At 54.8% G+C, this 18,035-nt stretch overlaps 5 protein-coding genes across 5 annotated transcripts; all 5 read right to left on the bottom strand.

The window, feature by feature from the left end:
- Positions 1-403: 403 nt before the first annotated feature.
- Positions 404-932, bottom strand: SPSK_09914 (uncharacterized protein; the record flags this gene model as incomplete). The annotated part of the gene is made up of 2 exons (XM_016736481.1): positions 404-770; positions 811-932. 2 exons carry the CDS (start codon positions 930-932, stop codon positions 404-406), a joined length of 489 nt encoding a protein of 162 aa, XP_016588273.1.
- Positions 933-5,053: 4,121 nt separating this feature from the next.
- On the bottom strand, positions 5,054-7,013 carry SPSK_08820 (uncharacterized protein; the record flags this gene model as incomplete). The annotated part of the gene is made up of 2 exons (XM_016735407.1): positions 5,054-6,158; positions 6,241-7,013. 2 exons carry the CDS (start codon positions 7,011-7,013, stop codon positions 5,054-5,056), a joined length of 1,878 nt encoding a protein of 625 aa, XP_016588274.1.
- A 906-nt stretch (positions 7,014-7,919) lies between these two features.
- On the bottom strand, positions 7,920-10,142 carry SPSK_08696 (uncharacterized protein; the record flags this gene model as incomplete). Its single annotated transcript, XM_016735284.1, has 1 exon — positions 7,920-10,142. The coding sequence occupies one exon, from the start codon at positions 10,140-10,142 to the stop codon at positions 7,920-7,922; it is 2,223 nt and encodes a 740-aa protein (XP_016588275.1).
- A 1,658-nt stretch (positions 10,143-11,800) lies between these two features.
- SPSK_10043 (uncharacterized protein) lies at positions 11,801-12,175 on the bottom strand (the record flags this gene model as incomplete). Its single annotated transcript, XM_016736604.1, has 2 exons — positions 11,801-12,028; positions 12,131-12,175. 2 exons carry the CDS (start codon positions 12,173-12,175, stop codon positions 11,801-11,803), a joined length of 273 nt encoding a protein of 90 aa, XP_016588276.1.
- Positions 12,176-13,160: 985 nt separating this feature from the next.
- SPSK_08311 (uncharacterized protein) lies at positions 13,161-17,734 on the bottom strand (the record flags this gene model as incomplete). Its single annotated transcript, XM_016734914.1, has 4 exons — positions 13,161-15,094; positions 15,842-15,905; positions 16,027-16,113; positions 16,202-17,734. 4 exons carry the CDS (start codon positions 17,732-17,734, stop codon positions 13,161-13,163), a joined length of 3,618 nt encoding a protein of 1,205 aa, XP_016588277.1.
- Between the last annotated feature and the right edge of the window lie 301 nt (positions 17,735-18,035).

Here is an 18,035-nt window from a genome sequence, read left to right on the forward strand (position 1 = left end):
GGACCCCATCGCCCCACTAGCAGGTACAGCCCTGAGGATACCCCTTTCCGTCTTCCTAACGCTTCATTTTATTTCGTAGATGGCGGCTGATTATGGGTCCAAGTGGATACAATCGAGGTGGATGTCGGGCAAAAAGACGGTGACAGAGAGAAGTCCTATCAGCTTCACGATAGGTTGTTGTACATCCGAGGACGGTAGACAATACGGATCGGCGGGTTGGTTGGTTGGATACTCGAGCTAGCATGTACCAGGTGAAAGCAACTGGTCAGCTTTGTACTCGGAGGCGTCAACTAGTGGTTGTCATGGTTGCAATGTGGGATGGAGAGAAGCAGGGATGAGGAGAGCAGCCCGACGATGATGGAACAGGTCAAACAACGCAAAGACGAGCTTTACAAAATGATCTTCACTTAGCGGGACTGTGCAAGGCACGGTACTGACAAGGCCCGGCTGCGACTGGGCCAGGCCATGGCGGGTCTTCTATGACATACCGTGTCCTTCGATACCAGGCGAGGTGGGCGGTCACGAAAGGAAAAGGAGAGACGTTCGGGAAACTGAAAACACCGGGGTTTTCGACGGGCTGCTTCAGAGGAAGCTTTGGAGGATATTCAGCGACTGCGAAGGGACCTGTGGTGCGTTGGACCACCGCGCTCCGCAAATACACTTCTGTTCCGGGGCGGTGCTCGAGTGCGCGGAGACGTGAATGAACTACTTTGTTAGGTGAGGCGAAGCGTAGCACAATGGTGCAGCATACGCGTTCTTGAATGTGGGTTCTGGTGTTTGGTGCTCATGCAGCGAATGTACCTGGCATACAACGTGAGGTCGCTGTGGCTACGATTGCCATGGATGCAAGAAAGGCCCTCGGGAGACCAAAAACTGGATGGGTCCGCCCCATTGTTGTCCGCCATTGCCCATTGTTGTCCGCCATTGCCCATTGTTGCCCGTCAAATGTGCAAGCGAAGAGGGCAGGGAACAAAAACAAGGGGAGCGTCGAGTGGCGAGAAAGGACATGTCGCATGCCGCACGTCGCAGCTTATTGTTTGTTTTGCAGACTGGTTGGCAGTTAGACTTAGGCTCCCAGGCGCGCAAAAAGGCTGGACCTTTGATGATGACACAAATCGTTGTTTTGGGATGGGGGGGAACGGAGGACATAGTATTATGAGGTTTAAAAAATAGGGGGGTTGGCAGGAAAGGTGTTTACAGCTTTGATCTGGATTGCACGGCAGAAGACCGCCTTCGCGAGCTCTTTCCCTCGTTGTCTGAGCTGTGGACACATCGAAGCAGACGTGACTCCTTTGCCCATGCAATTCGCAAAACTCCAGCTGCGTTTTTGTCAGCTGGATGTGGGGGGTGGCTGAAAGCAAAAGAGGGGACTTTTCACCAAGCGAGGGGATTGTGAAGTACTTCGTAGGAATCAGGGCTTTCGACTCTCCTATGACGCCCGGCATTGATATGCCGTACCTCCCAAACCGCGTGTATGAATGTAGTCGGATAGAAAGAGAAAGAGCAGGGGTCCACAAAAATCACGAGGAAGGAGCGATGCTTTGATGAGATGGAGGTCTGGAACGAACGTAACTCACCAACACAGTGACCGCATTTTACAACTCCGTTACTATTCGCTTCATTGTTATGACGGATAATTTACGCGTGAACTGTTCGGAGTTGGGCACTTTTTGGACACACATGTACTGCATGCCCCTGTCCTCCTTTGCCTCCCTGATTTGTTGCTCCGAAGTGCTCTGAATAGCTTTCAAGGTGCTTTATCTCACGAATAATGAGCAACAGAACGAGAAATGATTGACCGTAAGATGGAAGATTGGACATGGTCAAATGAAACGAGATACAGCCGGCCAGAAAATTAGCGACGATGTGGACGACCAGCTGAGATGGCCAGCCTATTTTTAATCTGGCCGCATGCTGCGACCGTCCGCACACGCCTTTTGAATTTCGCCACCAGGAGTTTTTCTTTCGTTATTCTCTTTCTATTTTCTTGTACTCTTGCCCTGTAGCTTACTGTCTGTGTGTTGTTTATTGCTATTTCTTTTCACCCAGCCTTGGTTTGCATCGATGATAAGGAGAAATGTTCTGCGATGCTGTTCTGCGTTTTCTGTGGCCTGTTTTTTTCGGGGTAAATTGATTAGGCCATAGTTTATTTCAGCAGAGTTTGACTGTCTTCATGGGGAATCTTGACACGGTTAGTTTGTGGCATGCTGTGCAACTGCACGTGTCTTGTCTTGTCGACTGCCTCCAGAACCCCGTGCGTTATTGACCATTAGAAAATGCAAATGAGACAAGCACAAGGTGAGCATCACACGAATTGCCGACCTGGCTGTAAAACCATTCCAGATTTCAAAAGCTTGCAAAATATCATGTTCAAAGCAAGTACTACGTATGGGGTATCAGCGAACAGTCTTGATTGCGTTGACGTTTGGGTTTCCCGTTGCTAATGTCAACAATGCCGGTCCATGGCCTTCTGTTCGCTTCCACGGGGCACAAGTGGTTCTCATTCTCCCTTCAGCGGCTCGCTCCTTCAGCTTTGAAAATTCTGCAAATACTCGTGTACGAAATACCCTTTGCATTGGCTTGCCTCAACGTACACCGTACGATTAGGACGTGCAAGGTACATGTGCCCTGGGTCTGCGAATATTCTCAGCAGGCTCGGAGGTACATGAGTATACCACAAAAAGCTACCCAGACATGGTCCCTTGCCACACCCCCTCTCTTCCAGCGGTCCCATGCGACGTGCAAACATGCAGAAGGACGAAAAGAGAGCAATGAACCACAGGAGAAGCAGTGCAAGACAAAGAAAAAAGGAAGTTTATGACAGGTCATACAAGTACGAGAAGACGAAAAAAAAAACAACGAACAAAATCCCTTTAGGATTCATTCGGGAACAAAGCGCAGTGCTTTGTGCAGACAGTTGGCCTCACCCGTTCATCTGCTTCAACCTGCAAGTGCCCGTCGATCAAGGCGCCCTTATGTGCTGGCAGCTGCGAAATCGCATCCGGTTGGTCCTTGAAGCATAAAAACACACAATTCCGGATGCTGCGAGACATGCAAGAAGTGGTGAGGGAACTGGTCAAGGTTGTGCACGATGGAAATGCGGACATGAATTTGATTAGCTGTTTGGCAGAAAACTGGCAGGATGGTGGTGGTCCTTGTACCTGCATTTGCCCTAATAGCACTTTCCTCTCTCCCTCTTGATCTCATTCTGTTCATTGCCCTATTGTTGTAATTTGTATTTCATATTTTGATGGTCCCTCGTTTTGATTTAATTTTAAGCGGCAGCCAAAAATAAAACCACATGCTGAAAACAGGGCCAGGAGGAGCCCCGCTCCTGGGACCGACCATCATTCTCGATTGGTGCGTGTTCAATGTACTCTCTTACCTAGCGGAGAAAACAACGAGCTGTCTGAAAAACAGGCCGATCTGGTTTTCGCACCCGGCATGCAAACAGATGCTCTCTATTTGAAACAGACAAGGATCAAGGCATGCAGGGTCGGGATACCGGGAACCAGAAGGCGCCTGTTGCTGCCCAACCATGGAACCATTAACCAAAGGAAGTGGCTGGATTTACAAACTTCAATCGCTGTGGCAGTTGGCAAGGCTGTAACTGCTTATTGTTTGTGATTCTTTATGTGTACCACATAATATTTCAATCTAAGTACAGAGTACCGAGTAATACTACTCTGTTATATGCCCCGATGATACCCTAGCAAATTTGTTTTATAGGGTATGTTGTACATCCAAAGTGTATTTGGTATGTTGAATTACTCCGTACAAAGCTGAAGAAGGAACCAATGTCGTAGATTGAGGATATGAGCAACAAGCAAGGGCCATGTGGTTTGCCCTCGCTGTATTTGACGCCTGACGTCCTGGGGCCAGCAGGCAGCAGTGGGCAGCACTTGGCAAAGAGTGGTTTGAGAGTCTGTGTGAGTTTTGTCTACCACAGCAGGCACACGCTCTCACGACTGTACGAGTGGCGATCCGCCGTACCGGGCTTGTGTCTCGCCAAACATTTCTCTATGGAGTAGAGCCGGGCTGCATGTGCCAATCATTGCCCTTTGGCCAGCGTTCAAACTTATTTTGGTGGAAGGCCATTGGTTGAATTGAATGCGGGAGAGGAGCGCCTCCTGTCAAACAAGATTGTCTTATTGGGCGACGGTGCTATGATTCACCGATTCACCGTGAGTGGAGGAGGAGATGGCAGCTTTCGGTTGAGAAATATGATACGACAAGACGGAGCAAAGTCGGCCTTGAATTGCATCTGGACCAGGACGCATAAAGGTGAGTCATAAAGAAAGGAAGGACACCATGAGAAATGGGACATGAGGCGAGGCAGGAAACAAGGGATGAATGATGTGTACCTTATGGGGGAAGTCAACAAGGCCACCAACGCCCGAGACGACGATGGTAACATGAGGGAACACCCACCAGGACTGCCAGGATTCATCGGTGCCCAATCGCAAAATGGGGCGTTCTCTTTGCCGCAGGATGGAGGTGGTACACAGGTTTAAGGCGTAAAGAAAGGGCTCAACAAATAGGCCATTGGCTATCCGGGCTAGGGGAACATTGTAAACATGATACACTTTTTGGCACTCCAACATCCTCCTCGTCATTATGATGGTCGCAGCTTCCTTGCCCTGGTCATTTCGCGGGGCGACACAACGACCGAAGCGAATAAAATCTTGTGCATAAAAATCAGAAACTGCACAATATTGGTTTTTCCTGCCAAACGGCCTGTTGTGGGGTAGGGATGTGTTACCACTGTGACCGTAACCAGATTCTGGGAGATCGTATCACACGACGGTATCACGCACGACAGTACTGGATCAGACATATCCATGCACGACCGCCAATAATGACAAGTAAGACAGTAACACGAAGCCAAGGGGCACAGCATGAGGCCCCATAGAATGTACATTTGTAGGAATGTATAGGGAAACTAGAGAACAAAGAATGTACAGCGTGCTGACATAGAGAATGCGAATAGATACCTCGGGGCGGTCCTCAAGATATAAGGGACGTCCTTGCTGACTTTCCTTCCTCCTTCCTCCTACCTCTCGTCCTCCTCGTCCTCTTCCTTTTCCACCACTTCGACTCGTGGCACACATCCCCACGAACAACCACGCCACATGAACGGCAGCACTTCAATCTCATTTTCTTGGAGCCGTGCTGGTTGTGGTGTATCAGCTCCTCCCGCTCCTCCACCACCTATTGTTGACGCTGCTGCTGCTGCTCCTGTTGACCCTGAGACTGCTGCAGTGTGCGTATACGTCACGTTCACGTCCGGCTTGCCAAACTCCCACCACTCGAGCCACGCCGTCATGGGAGCCACCATGGGGCGTCGCGTGGCAAGCTGACCTTGTCCGTGCGAGCACACCGAACACGTGCTCCCGCCACTGTCGCGCACGGCGAGAGCTTTCCCGAGTTGCCGTGCCAGACGCGGCGGTGCTTCCGGTGGCAGCAAGTCGGGCAGTTGTGGCAGCTGAGGCGTGCGGTAACAGGCTTCCATGGCAAGGGAGACGAGCGTCGGCACACAGGACGTGGCGGCGGCCACAGCAGTGCTCTCGACCGGTGGCACGGATTTTACGGCCATGTCCTCGGTCGGAATGAGGTTGCAGGCGCCCAGCGCGGCCGGGTCCAGGGTAAAGGACGACCACGTCTTGCCCCAGCTGTCCATGTAGTGTACGGGTGACCGGGCCACGCGCGTAGGACGGTCTCCCACATGACGGGCAGGTCGTGGCACGGCGTCTTTTTTATTGTTGTCCTCAACCTCCTCTTCTGGCGAAAAGTACGGATTGGGGTGGACGAGCAGCTCGGTAAGGCGCCCACCCTGGCCGCACGTCCGAATGAGCGGCAGTAGCTCAGCGGGCAGCGACTGCAGCTTGTTGAGGGACACGTTGAGCGACTTGAGGTTGCGCAGCTGACCAATGGCCGGTGGCAGCTCGGTGAGGCCGTTGCCGCGCAGGCTGAGGACGGTGAGGTGCTGCAGCTGAAAGAGGGCACCGGGTAGGCGCACCAGGTTGTTGCTGGACAAAAACAGTTTGAGTTTGGGGTCGCGCTGCTCAAATGCAACGCCCTCGGTGACGACGGGGAAGGGCACGAGGCCAGACAAAGGCTCCACTGTGGCATTCGAAAGTGCCGTCAAACCGAGACCACTGGAAGTCAAGTTTAAGGTTAATGCTAAAAGAAGATCTGTAAAAAAAAAGAAGAAGAAAAAAGACAATATAAAGGACCTACATTAACGAAATCTTGTCGTCACCGGCCTCGATACATTCCTGAACGATTTTGCGCGCCTTTTCCTCGGCACTGTTCACTGCCAGGCTGGGCACGCGCTGGAAAACGCGGCGCTGGCGTGGCGGCGGGGGAGGGAAATCGGTCTGGAGCGGCGCGGCGGGCGGGGGTGCAAGCGACAGCTGGGAGGACGTGGACGATTGCGAAGGCGGCGGCGGCGATTCGGCCATGGCCGCCTCCAGCATGTCCTCGTCACCCTCGGCGCCGTCGGCCCCCTCGGCAATGCCCTCTTTGCCCATCCACACGCCGCTGTCAAACTGCCGCTCAAAGGTGCGCCTCTTCTTGCTCGGGCGTGGCCGCACGGGCGACGATAACAGGGGCAGCGTCATTGTCTGTGGTTCTCTCTGGCCTTGGTCTCGTTCTCTGTCCTGCTGCTGTAGAGACGGATCCTCGTCAAACGTAGAGTCGGTCGAGGCCGGATGCTGAGCAAACCAGGCGCCGACATAGCGCTTCTTCTTGCGGATGCGCGGGTGGCCCGTGCCGGTGGGGTCGGGCAGGGTATAGTTGTCGAGGGCCGGGTCGTCGTCGCTCGAGAAGACGGCTGGGTCGCTGGAGTTGTTGAGGAGCAGCTGGTGGGCTGACAGCTGGTGCGAGCTGCTGCCACTTGCGCTTCCGCTGCCGTTACCATCGAAAAGGCGGCCTCGCTTGCGATTCGGGCCAAAGATAGAATCAGCGGCCCGGAACGGCGGCATGCGCGGGAGGGAGGGTTCGTCGGACATGGTGGAACGACGTCTGGTCGTGGCCGGAGACAAGTAGGGCGATCGCAAAAACCTGCTTCGGAAGAAGACACGGCGAGACTATAAAGACAAAAATATAAATAAATAAATGAGAAAAAAATGAGTCTCAGTGCACAACAATGTTATGGGAAAGGATATCGAGGGGGGTACGACATAGAGAATAAAACAATGGCCCTCCCACCGGGTCTGCATGCAATGCGCAAGCAGGGCGTGTTGGCCAACGATTGGGAGGACAGGATGGCGGAAGAGAAAAAAAAGATTCGAAATTAGGGGGGGATGAAGCAAAACAAAATACGGAGGACGACGTAATTAATCAACGTTCAAAAAGTGCAACAGCCGGTCCGGATTGCGCCTTCTTCGACGCGTTCTTCAACATACAGGGTGGGGGAACCGCTCCAGACGCGCCTGCCATACGAGTGTGGGCCCGCCGCTACCGCAAGAGGTTGTTGTGACTTTTGTTATCTGATGGCAGGTGCGAACCAGTGAAATGGTCTCTAGCGCAGGGGTCGCGTGACTAGCCTGGACTGCGATGTGAGTGGTTCCACCTTCCCTGTGCGGGGAATAGCACCAGGTACGACATACACGGAATACTGAAGCTCAATGTCGCAGCGCTCTGAAAGCTTGGGCAGCTCTGTGCTCTCGACTCCACTTCAAACGGCCAACCAAGATGCCAGAACTTTGCATCGAGACCACACGAACCGGCCGGTGACACGAATCGCGGGGCATACGCAGATACGATGAAATGAGATAAACGGTTCGTATTAGTCTATGGATGTGATTGGACCAACGAAAAGCAAAGGAACGAAAACAAAACCAGAAACCAGAAACCAAAAATCAAAGACAAGACCAATGACAACAACAACGTAACAACGACCTGCACCACAGGCCTCACATCCTCGACTGCGACCGCGACCGCGACCGCAGCATTGACCGCGACTCCGACGTCGACTCGGAAAGCTGCTCGCCGCGTCGCGTGGCTTCTCTCCGCGCCGCGGCCATACGCGGCGCCATGCTTGCCGCCGTCCGCCTCGGCTTGGGCGGCGGGTTGGTGTGGCTAGGATCGATGGAGCTCTCCCGCGGCCGCAGGTAGGCCAGAATGTCGTCGAGCGGCCGCATGGATCGCGCCGTCGGGGTCGATGCCCTGGACTTTCTGGGCGCCGTCGACTCGTAGTAGCCGCCAAAGAGGGAGGGCTTGCTGGAGGCCGTCGACTTGCGGCTGCGGCTGTGGGCGACGGTGTTGGGCGTGTTGAGCGTGTATGGCGAGCGACGGACCGGCCGTGTTTGCACGACACGGCTGCCACCCTTGAGGTAGTCGCCCCAGGTGGGATCGTCGGCGCGTGCGACGCGGGGATCGCTTGCCAGACCGGCCGTGGCCGACTGCCGTCGCGGTGTGCGTGGGGGCGGGCGATGGACGTCGAAAATGGGCGAGCGGATGGGCTCGGTGCGGTGGCGGGACAGGGCGAGGGCGCTCTTGCGCCGGCGGGGTGTGGGTAGCTGCGGAGCGACGACACGTATAGGTGTCAACGGGCGACGACTGCCATGACTGTGATGACTGCGATGACTGCGGCGACTGCTGATGCTGCTGCCATCACCCATGATAATCTTCGGAGGAACACGGCTCGATGGCCCCGAGCGGTATGACCGGCTTGATGTGGCTACCGATGATGACGAGGGTGCTGCTGCTGCTGCTGCTTCGACGGCCATGGCAGCGGCCGAGGCCTCAGCTTTCCGAGCGGCCAAAGCGGCCCGTAGTTGCCGCCGACGCTCCCGCGACCCACTCTCGGTGCGCACATAACTTCCCGTGGGACTCAGAGGGCGGCCACGGTACGGCCCATCCACGAAAGGGGAGCCCACGGCTGGCGCACTGTATAGGAGTGTCGAGCGGGGCACTTGAATGATGCGAGGTGGCTCTCTCTTGCGAGGCTTGATGCGGACGGCCCTTGGCGTCCTTGCCAGGCGCGGTGTCCTGGGCGTCTTGGGCGTTTTGGGCGTCCTTGGTGTGCGTGAGAAGGCCCACGGCGACCTCGGCGTCCGGTCGGCCCGACGCACTCGGTGTTTCGACCGACTGGTACTAGGCGATAGGGCATCGTATGCCGGGTACGGCACATAAGGTGAGTACCCGACCTGGTACGGCGGAAAGTCAGTCTGGATCGGCTGGAGCACCGGCATCGGCTGCGGCCGCGCCCATGTGCGACGGAGGGCAATCGGCTGCTCAGGAACCGTCACAACGGCGGGCACGCTGTAGCTGCTGGTGTCGTTGCTGCCGACCTGGCTGCTCCCATCACTGGAACTGAAAATGCTGCGTCCACTGCCTGCAATTGAGGCCGCCGGCTCGCAGGTGACGACATCGACAGAGACGTTTGGCTTTGGCGTCGACCGGCTGGACGAGGTAGTCGATGTACTACCAGATGCAGAGGCCGTAGCAGACGAGCTGGCGGGAGACGCCGGCGGACGAGGAAACACGGGGCTGGGTGGCGGCGAGGGCTCCCTTGGGTGTGGCAGTGACGAGCTGGACGACGACGATGACGATGACGCTGCTGCCGCCGAAGCCACAGAAACGGACGAGACGTTGGAGGAAAAGTCAAGCGGAATACTGTGCCGCGACGTGGTCGAGGACGCCGACGGCGTCGGCGACAGGCTTCGTCTTGGGCGGTAGGAGGTCGTGTCTTCAAATGAGCTGCCCCGGCGACTCCCACTGCTGGAGGTGGTGCTGCTGGCACTGCTGCTGCTGGCACTGCTGCGACTGTGGCCACCGCTCTCCGTGTCGCTTCCGCCGACACAGCTCTCGGTGCTGCCACAGGCAGTGTCGGCTGGGTAGTCGACTGTCACGACGGCCGCCGGGACTGGTGGCGACGGAGCAGGAACCGGCAGTGGGAGGTAGCGTCGTGGAGAGCGCGCTCGAGGCCTGGATGAGAAGGTCGATGCGGTCGATGTGGTCGATGATCCACTGCCCGAAAAGTAAAGCTTTCTCTCGTCGACGCAGTCTTCCACGACATAGACGCAGACCGGCAGTGGCTTCTTGGCCTTGACCTTGCTCGAGCCGTCGCGGCGCCGCTCCATGTGCGACGGCCAATTCTCGTCGCCGTGGCGGCTGGAGATCCACCAAGGCATTGTGGCAGGTGAGCAGTGAAAAAGGATGAAAGGGAGTGTCGGTCAATGATACAATGATATGGCGTGGCCTGATGCAGTCTCGGAAGAGGCTGTGTCACGACGTGTTTACTTGATACACAAAAACGACAACAAAATAAAAAAAACAAAGGGGACAGCAAAGGTGACACAGCTTTCTTATGTATTATTGCAAGACGATCTGATCCAGACACAGGATACACGCCAGCAAGCGGAGTTGAAACACAGGGTCATCGAAAGGCCGTCGTCTGCCACGCCCAACCGCCGTCTCTCCGTGCATCTCGACATTTCTCTTTGTCTTCTCCTCTTCGCCTCCCGCGCGAGCAAGGTCACACACAAAGAAGGGCCTCTCCCTGCGGCCCCATCGCATCCAAAAATATACTTGCGTGGGAGCATAAGAATGGAAACAGAAGCGCGTAAGTCGAGCTTCTGAGGAGATCTCCCTTTTTTTCCCTGAAGACGATACTCTGCCCATCTTCCTTCGCTGATTATTTTCCCTTGTTTTGGGAACCGTTCCACTTGCCCACACGAATCTCTCGTCCAATGCTTTGTATTTGGTGGGATGGTTTCGAAATAGGATGGGCCGCGAAGACGGGGACCAGCGCACCAGCAGGCCAGAAAGAGACCTCACTTCAAGGCGTAGCAAGAAGGAGGAAAAGAAAAGAAAACCAATGCAGGGAGTCGACGGGAGAAAGAAGGCCAGGACACTAAAAAAAGGGCCACCTCCAGAAGGGACACCTTTGTTTCATGGCCGCAAGAAGGGGGCCACGTTCATTTTAAATAGCCATGGACCGATGGGATGTGCATCAAAGAGAATACGGCGGGAATGGAACAAAGAAAATATATAGCCCATACAGGGAGACTGGCCGTGTTTGCGGGCCGCCCTTGGGCCCTTTCGATGCGCGCAGGGGTTTTGTTGGCGGTTCTCGGCGTCTCTTTTTGCTTCTTATTCCCAAATGGTCTTCGGAGGCATGACCCTGGATTGATTGGATCGGTGCGCTATGTAGGACAAGTCGTACAAAAAATAAACGGCAGAAGATCAGTTAGCCGCCGTGTTTCTGTGAGCATGGAAAAGTGTCGAGATGGAGCAGGATTAGCCGCCTGGCTGTTACAGGGGCTTCCATATCCACTGTACGTCCGGATAGGGAATTAGGGAAGCCTGCGTCAAACACAGCCGCGCATGTCTTTGGTGCGCTGCTCATTGCACACATCCTCCCACTTCCATATTCTCACCATACTTACATTCTTAAATTGTTAAAAAAAATAACCACGGGCATCAATACTATCGATGCATCACCGCTGCACGCATTTGGCTTTGTAGGAAACCCGTTTATTGCTACCCAGAAGTCTGGCTACAGCGTTAATGACAGAGGCTCCAGAGAAGAAAAGTGAGCCATGTCAACCATGCTTTCTTGGACCAGACGAATGTATCCTCTGCCAATGTCCGCCAAAGACAGCGTCTCGTGCTGTCGTGCTTCCCATTTTGGTACCCCATCGATAGTCCCACGAGTCATTCCTCCGATCTGGCGTCGTCTCGACGCCCCCTCGCTCCTTGTTGCCGTGGGGTGGAGGCAAGCGAGACGATGGATGCTATCGTCGTGTGCCGGTCAGTCACCAGCATTGTCGTCTGCCGGCTCCACCGTCTAGTACTTCTTGCCGCCGCTCGACTGGCCGCTGCTGCCGCTGCTGCCGCTGCTGCCGTATCCCGACGAGTACGACTGGCCGCTGGGCGCCGTGTAGGTCGAGCCGCCGTTGCCGTTGTTGTAGTACGTGCTGCTGTCCGGGTTGGCATAGTAGTACGAGCCGTCGGTGTTGGAGTAGTGGTACGAGTTGGAGTTGTTGCCGTAGTCGCGGCTGCAGTAGTGGTTGCCCTGAGTTTGTCAACCGAGTCAGTAGAGAACCAAGACAAAGGGGGGGGGGGGGATGCCCGACGTATGTGCAGCCACATTACTCCTGCAGTGCGCGTGACCTACCTGGTCGTTGGTGCCGGAGCCTTTAATTGAGTAGTCCTTGCCCATGTTGACGGGTGGTGATGGGCGATTTTGGGGTGTTGGTTTATTGAAGTGGTTTGGCAGACTGAGTTGATGGATTGCAACAATTGGAGAATGGAAGATGGAAATGATATGAAATGGGATGAAGAGAAAGAGAGGAGATGACATTGGCCGAGAAATGATGTGGCGTTGGGCAAGTTATATACTTTCTTTGGGCCCAAGGAGCTTCTGGCTTGGGTCACAGTCAGGCTCCTAATCAAGACTAGGTCAAGTTGGATTGCTCCTGTTTACTACAAATTGCAGACACAATACGACTACCGCGATATGCTTGCCCAAAACGCGACATCATGGCTATCCCAGATCAGCATGAATAGCTAGGCTTGCATTGGGTTTGATGAGGTGTATCTCGATGAGGGTGGAGCATTTACTTATCGTATGTGACACAATAGTCAACCGGCATTGAGAATGGCTATTCAGGGACACTAGGGCCAAACATGAATGGGCTCAGAAGCAATGGTAAACGATATATGACTACTCTCTCAGCGTGTCGTCATCTTCTAGACCAAAGCCCTATTACTTGAATCACAAGAAGCAAAGACACCAAGCAGACAACACGAAGAAGGTCAAAAACACGCAAACAAGTGAGAGCACTTGAAAACAAAATGGGCAAAGTAATAAAGGCAAAACCAATAAATGCCAAATAACACACATTAAAACTGTTGCAGCTATGCTAGAATATAAAAACACAGATAAAACAGGGAATCTGGGAATATCATGGAATGGGTCAGGCATCTTCTGAGGTTGGTAGCTGCCTGTGAAACGGTGAAATGCTAGAAAACGCAAGGGGAATTATAACAACAAAATAAATGCAGAAATCCTCTCGTGAATGCGTGAATGCGTGAATGCATAATGTGTAAAGTGTCCGTGATGAATGAACCCCCCACCCCTTTTGTTGGCCTAGTATGGCTCGTTCGGTTTCCCCTTTTGTCGCCCGCCTCACTTCTTGGCCATTCTACTTATTTTTGTCGCCGTCTTCACGCAAAACGCTGCTCTTTCGTCGACTGCGGTTTGGAACATCGGTGCCTCCACCAGAGGGATCATACTCCTGCGGCTGGAAGTCCGGATTGTCAAAGTGCGCCGTGCTGACGCGGGAGTTGCGGAACAGGCTCGAGTTTGGGTCTGTCGCATCGTGCGGTAGGCGGTTGAAGTGCCACTTAGTGAAGCGTACCGGTGTGGACGTAGGTTCCGGAAGAAATACGGATGCGGCGTTCCCTGCTCGTCCTGCACCGCCGCCACCGCCGCCTCCGTTGCTGCCAGTGGCTCTGCCAATGTCGCCGCCGCATGCTCCACTATATCCCATCTGCGTTGACGGTACCGGCGTCGGGGCGTCCATGAGAGGTACCGGTGTCCCGGCCACACTAAACGCCGGGTCCGAGTAGGAGTCCGACAGACCGGAAGAAATGGCTGACATGGGCGTGCCCGGGATCACAGATGCTGCGGGGGACGCGGGCATGGCAGGGCCCGCCATGGCCGATTTCGGAAGATCAGCTAATCCGCTCGTCGGCGGCACGGATGTCTCTGACGGGGAGGCTGGGAAAGGCGGAACGCCCTTTGCCAGTCCCGATCGAGATGGTCCGGGCGCACCCCACGACGACCTTTGGCCCATACCAAAAGGCGACGACGCCGGTTGTGCCGAAACTGTGTTGAATAGTCCAGGGAGCCGAGACAGGATCTGGAAATCGGCACCCTGGTAGTTGCCAAAGCTACCTGCGCTTTGTACAGCGCTTCCATAGGATACATGTGCTACATGGTGAATTTCGACGTCATTTGGGGATTGCCTGGCCGTGGGTGGTGCCGGTGCGGACGGAGGATCGGCGTCACTGCGCGCAGAGGGTGTAGGGGCGGTCGGAGTTATCGCTGACGAGCTATCGGTCGGGGCCCCGAGATCACGCCGCATTGTCGTCTGCTGCGAAGCCGAGGGCGGAGGGACAGGGGATGCATACGCCGGAGTTATCGGCTCCTCTTTCACAGGGAATGTGGCGGGCGAGTTCGTCGATGAGCCGGGGGTCAGATCAGGTGTGTCCTCGCGAATCGACGGCGTTCCAGACGGCTGGGCAATGCGCTCATAGTATCTTGGAGCCACCGGGTACGTTTGTGCCACAATCTCGGCCGCCAAAGAATCCGACGGCAAATATGGCTCAACCAACGGGTTCGACGGGTCTGATGCTACTGGTTGTCCCACTGTAGCTACGCTTGGGGCCGTGTCAGGAGCGGGTGCCAAGGCAGCCATGGCAGCGTCAGCAGGGAGGAAACGGAGGAGCACCGATTCGGCGACGGTCTTGGATGGCAGTGACGGGCGGTACAGAATGTCGTAGTGGTCTGGGCGGAAGAGCAGCGACATGCGCATTGCGATGGTGTCCTCTGCACGTCCAATGTTCGTGTCGGGAAACTTATACACAGATACGGTGCTACCATTGCTGCGGTCGAGGTACGCAATCTCCAGGACAATGTCGCCGGGCTTCAGCAGAATGCTAGCCAGGACCTCTACCCGCAGGTGGTCGATTTCACAGTTGGGGCGTTCAATCCACTCCTGGCAGTAACCAATGACACCGCCATCGTGGGCAATAAACCCTTCATACACGCCCACATTGCCCTTTAGGTAAGAGGCCGTGAGGAGACGGAGATGGTAGATAATCGCATTGCCCGCACCGTCGTCGTTGAATGCATCTGTCAGGATGCGTATCGCCTGTTCCGTGTCCGGCAGCGCTTTCAGAATACCATCGAAGAGAATATCCGTCTCTTCAACCATGTCTTCGTAGACATACGGATCGTAGCCTCCCACATCGCGGATATAGTCATTGAGCTCGAGAAGGCGCTTTTTCTCGTCGCTGATAAGTTGAGTGTTGCCGTTGTAGATTAGGGCCTCGAAATAGCAGAAACCAATGGCTGCATAATTGTGTTAGAGTTTAGATTAAAAAATAGAAAAAAATAAAAAGGAGGTATGGCACTGGCCATAATATGGGTTATGGACGACAAAAAGTCAAATTTAAAGGGGTCTGATCATGCACTCTTGCTTCCCTTGTGACATCTCACGCCAAGATATCCCGCTCGTCCGCTGTCATTTTGCCGTGCATGCCGAATATCGCACACTCGGCTCGAGTTTGGGGAACGAGAGAAGAGTGAAACGGGGCGGAAGGGATCGAGCGTTCTAGGCTTTTGGCCCCAAATGGCATCCTCGGAGTATGACTAGTCTCCCTAGAGCCAGTTGTTGGTGCACGCATTGGTTGTCTGGTGGTGTCGGCGCCAGCAGAAATCTGCACGCAGCCACCTAGTTGAGAGAGAGCAAGTAACAACACAGGGGGGGAAATACTCGGGAGACAACACAAAAACAGAAAGAAAGAAAAGAAAAGCAGAGGCCCACATATTGCATTCAAGACAACGAGCAATATGCAGAATGGCAGGTGGCAGCTGCGTTGCGGGGTCATGCATGGACGGGAGGGAAGAATGAGAACAAATGCAACGGGCGAGGGCGAGGATTGCGTAAAAAGAGAGGAGAAATGCAGACGCATTGGGCCATAGCATGTACCATGGCGATCGGTGTGAGTTGGCCACGGATAGAGCCAGAACACACAATTAATCTGTCTGGGGAAGGGAACGGGGGGAGCGGGGAGATAAAAAAACAAAGCGTCTTACCTCGCCATCCACAATTGCCGTCACCACGAACAGCTCGATAGAGGGGGTATGCTCGGGGCAGATTCTGCAAAATATTGGTATTAGATGAAGTCCTGCCTCATATAAAGAGACCTTTATCGCTTTGCGAGTGACAGTATGGAGGTTGAAACGGGCAGGGTATAGATGCATCGCCGCTGTGAACATACGACTGTCTTTTGCACGAAAATGTGGTCGGCACTGGCATAGTGGTCCTTGATCTCTTCTGTTGATCGAATTTCGTTGATACCGGGACCCTGGCCCGCCAGTTAGCAGATGGAGAAAGCACAACCGGAGTCAAATAGAGCAAGGTATATCACCGAGGGCGTCTACAAGAGAACTCACATTCAAATCGGGGTGGTAATCTCGGGCAGCCGCCTCCTGCGCGGCAATCTCGGCGTCGATAGCGGCCTGGTCGCCGGTGGCCGTCGCCTGTGGATTTTCGGCCATGGCGGTTAGCGGGTGTGACGGGTATCCGGCGTGGCCGAGCTCTTGCTGCTGTGGCAGAAGTTGCTGGAGCGTGTGATGCGGAGGAAGAGGATGAGCGGTGCTGTTCGAAGTAATGTTTGTATAAGCACTAGGGTGGCCCGGGGTCGCTTGTGCCTTGTACAAGCGTCGCCGCTGGATCTGCTGCTGCAAGTGCTGGTGATGCTTTTGGTGGTGGGCAGCGTGATGACCGTGGTGAGGAGCAAGGTGATTGTTGTTGGGATGATGCTGGCGTCGGAGGTGAAGCTGTCGAGCAACGGGCGATGACGAAAGAGTAGAGGAGGCAGTGGTGGTCGTGGACGCACCAGTGCCAACAGCGGCGGCAGGAGCGCTGGTGCGAGCTGAAGTTGGCGGGGGAGGAGCGGGCGGGAAAAAAGTGGGGACGCCCGAATTAGTGAGCTGACTGCCAGCTGTGGAAGTGACGAAAGCAGTAGGGTCGACGGCGGCGGGCGCTACGGCGGGGATGGCTGTCGTTGTAGCTGTCAGAGGCGCTGTTGGCGTGGGCGCTAGTGCTGGCGGCGGGGCCACAGGGAAATACGCAGTGCCATTAGAAGCGGGCGATGGGGAAGGAGCAGGAGGAGATCCAGCCGTGGGAAAGTGTTGGAGTCCATGCGAAATTTGGCGCCGGTGCTCCTCGTCCTTTATTTGGATATTGGTGTCGAGCGAATTGCCAGCATAGGTGGACAGGCCTGCTTCTGCTCGTGCTGTTCCCAGAGCACTGCCTGGCTGTCCGCGGCGCGCAAATACTGCTCCATGCGAGCCCGCACCACTGCCCCCGTACCCAGGGCCGCCCGGAATGGCAGGAATAGGAGATACGGGGAGCGCAGCCGTGTTGCTGTTGCTTCCGTGGTTGGAGAAGTCGATTAATGCCGCCGCAGACCCTTCGTTCCTTCCCCTATCAGCAGAAGCGTCCCCTCGGGGGCCGGTGCGAATCGCGGATAGCTGCTCATGCGGCAGGCGCTGTTGCTGCTGGCGTTGCTGCTGGCGTTGCTGCTGGCGTTGCTGCTGGCGTTGCTGCTGGTGCTGCTGTTGTTGCTGCTGTTGTTGGTAAACCAACAGGCGTTGGTCAGGAGGGAGCTGCTGCGGCAGCTGCTGAAACTGGGATGGATAGGGCGTCGACTGTTGCGTGAATGGCTGTTGATAATCCAGTCCTTGTTGTTGCTGCTGCTGTTCTTTCTCCTGTTGCTGTCGCAGCAATTGGTCTTGGTATTGGTCCTGCTGTTGTTGGTGTCTCTGTTGTTGCTCTTGCTGTAATTGTTGCTGTTCGAGCTGTTCCCGGTACTGCTGTTGCCGCAGCTGATGATGCTGGTAGCTGGCGTAGTCTGTAAATTCGACCGTGATCTGGCACGGTGCATCCAAAACGGAGACCGGTGCTTGGGAGGGCAGGAACATCTTCTGAGGCGGGGACAATGCGAGAAACGGAAAGAGCGAAGAGGCAGAGAGGAAAGGGAAACGAAAGAGGAAACGAAAAAGTAAGTGTCAAGAAAACAAAAAGGGAAGGGACGAGGTCGGAGAAATTATGAAAAGACGTAGCAACGGGAAAGGTAAACGGCAAAGCAAAAGCAACGAAAACGGAAGGAAGGCACCCCAGAACAGATGTAACGACTGACACCCAGCGAATGACCAACGATGGGAGAATTCACACGCGAAGAACGAGAGAGAATAAGGCAAACAGGTATTAGAAAGGCATTAA

This window comes from Sporothrix schenckii (assembly GCF_000961545.1).
Source record: "Sporothrix schenckii 1099-18 chromosome Unknown Cont44, whole genome shotgun sequence".
Classification (NCBI taxonomy): domain Eukaryota; kingdom Fungi; phylum Ascomycota; class Sordariomycetes; order Ophiostomatales; family Ophiostomataceae; genus Sporothrix; species Sporothrix schenckii.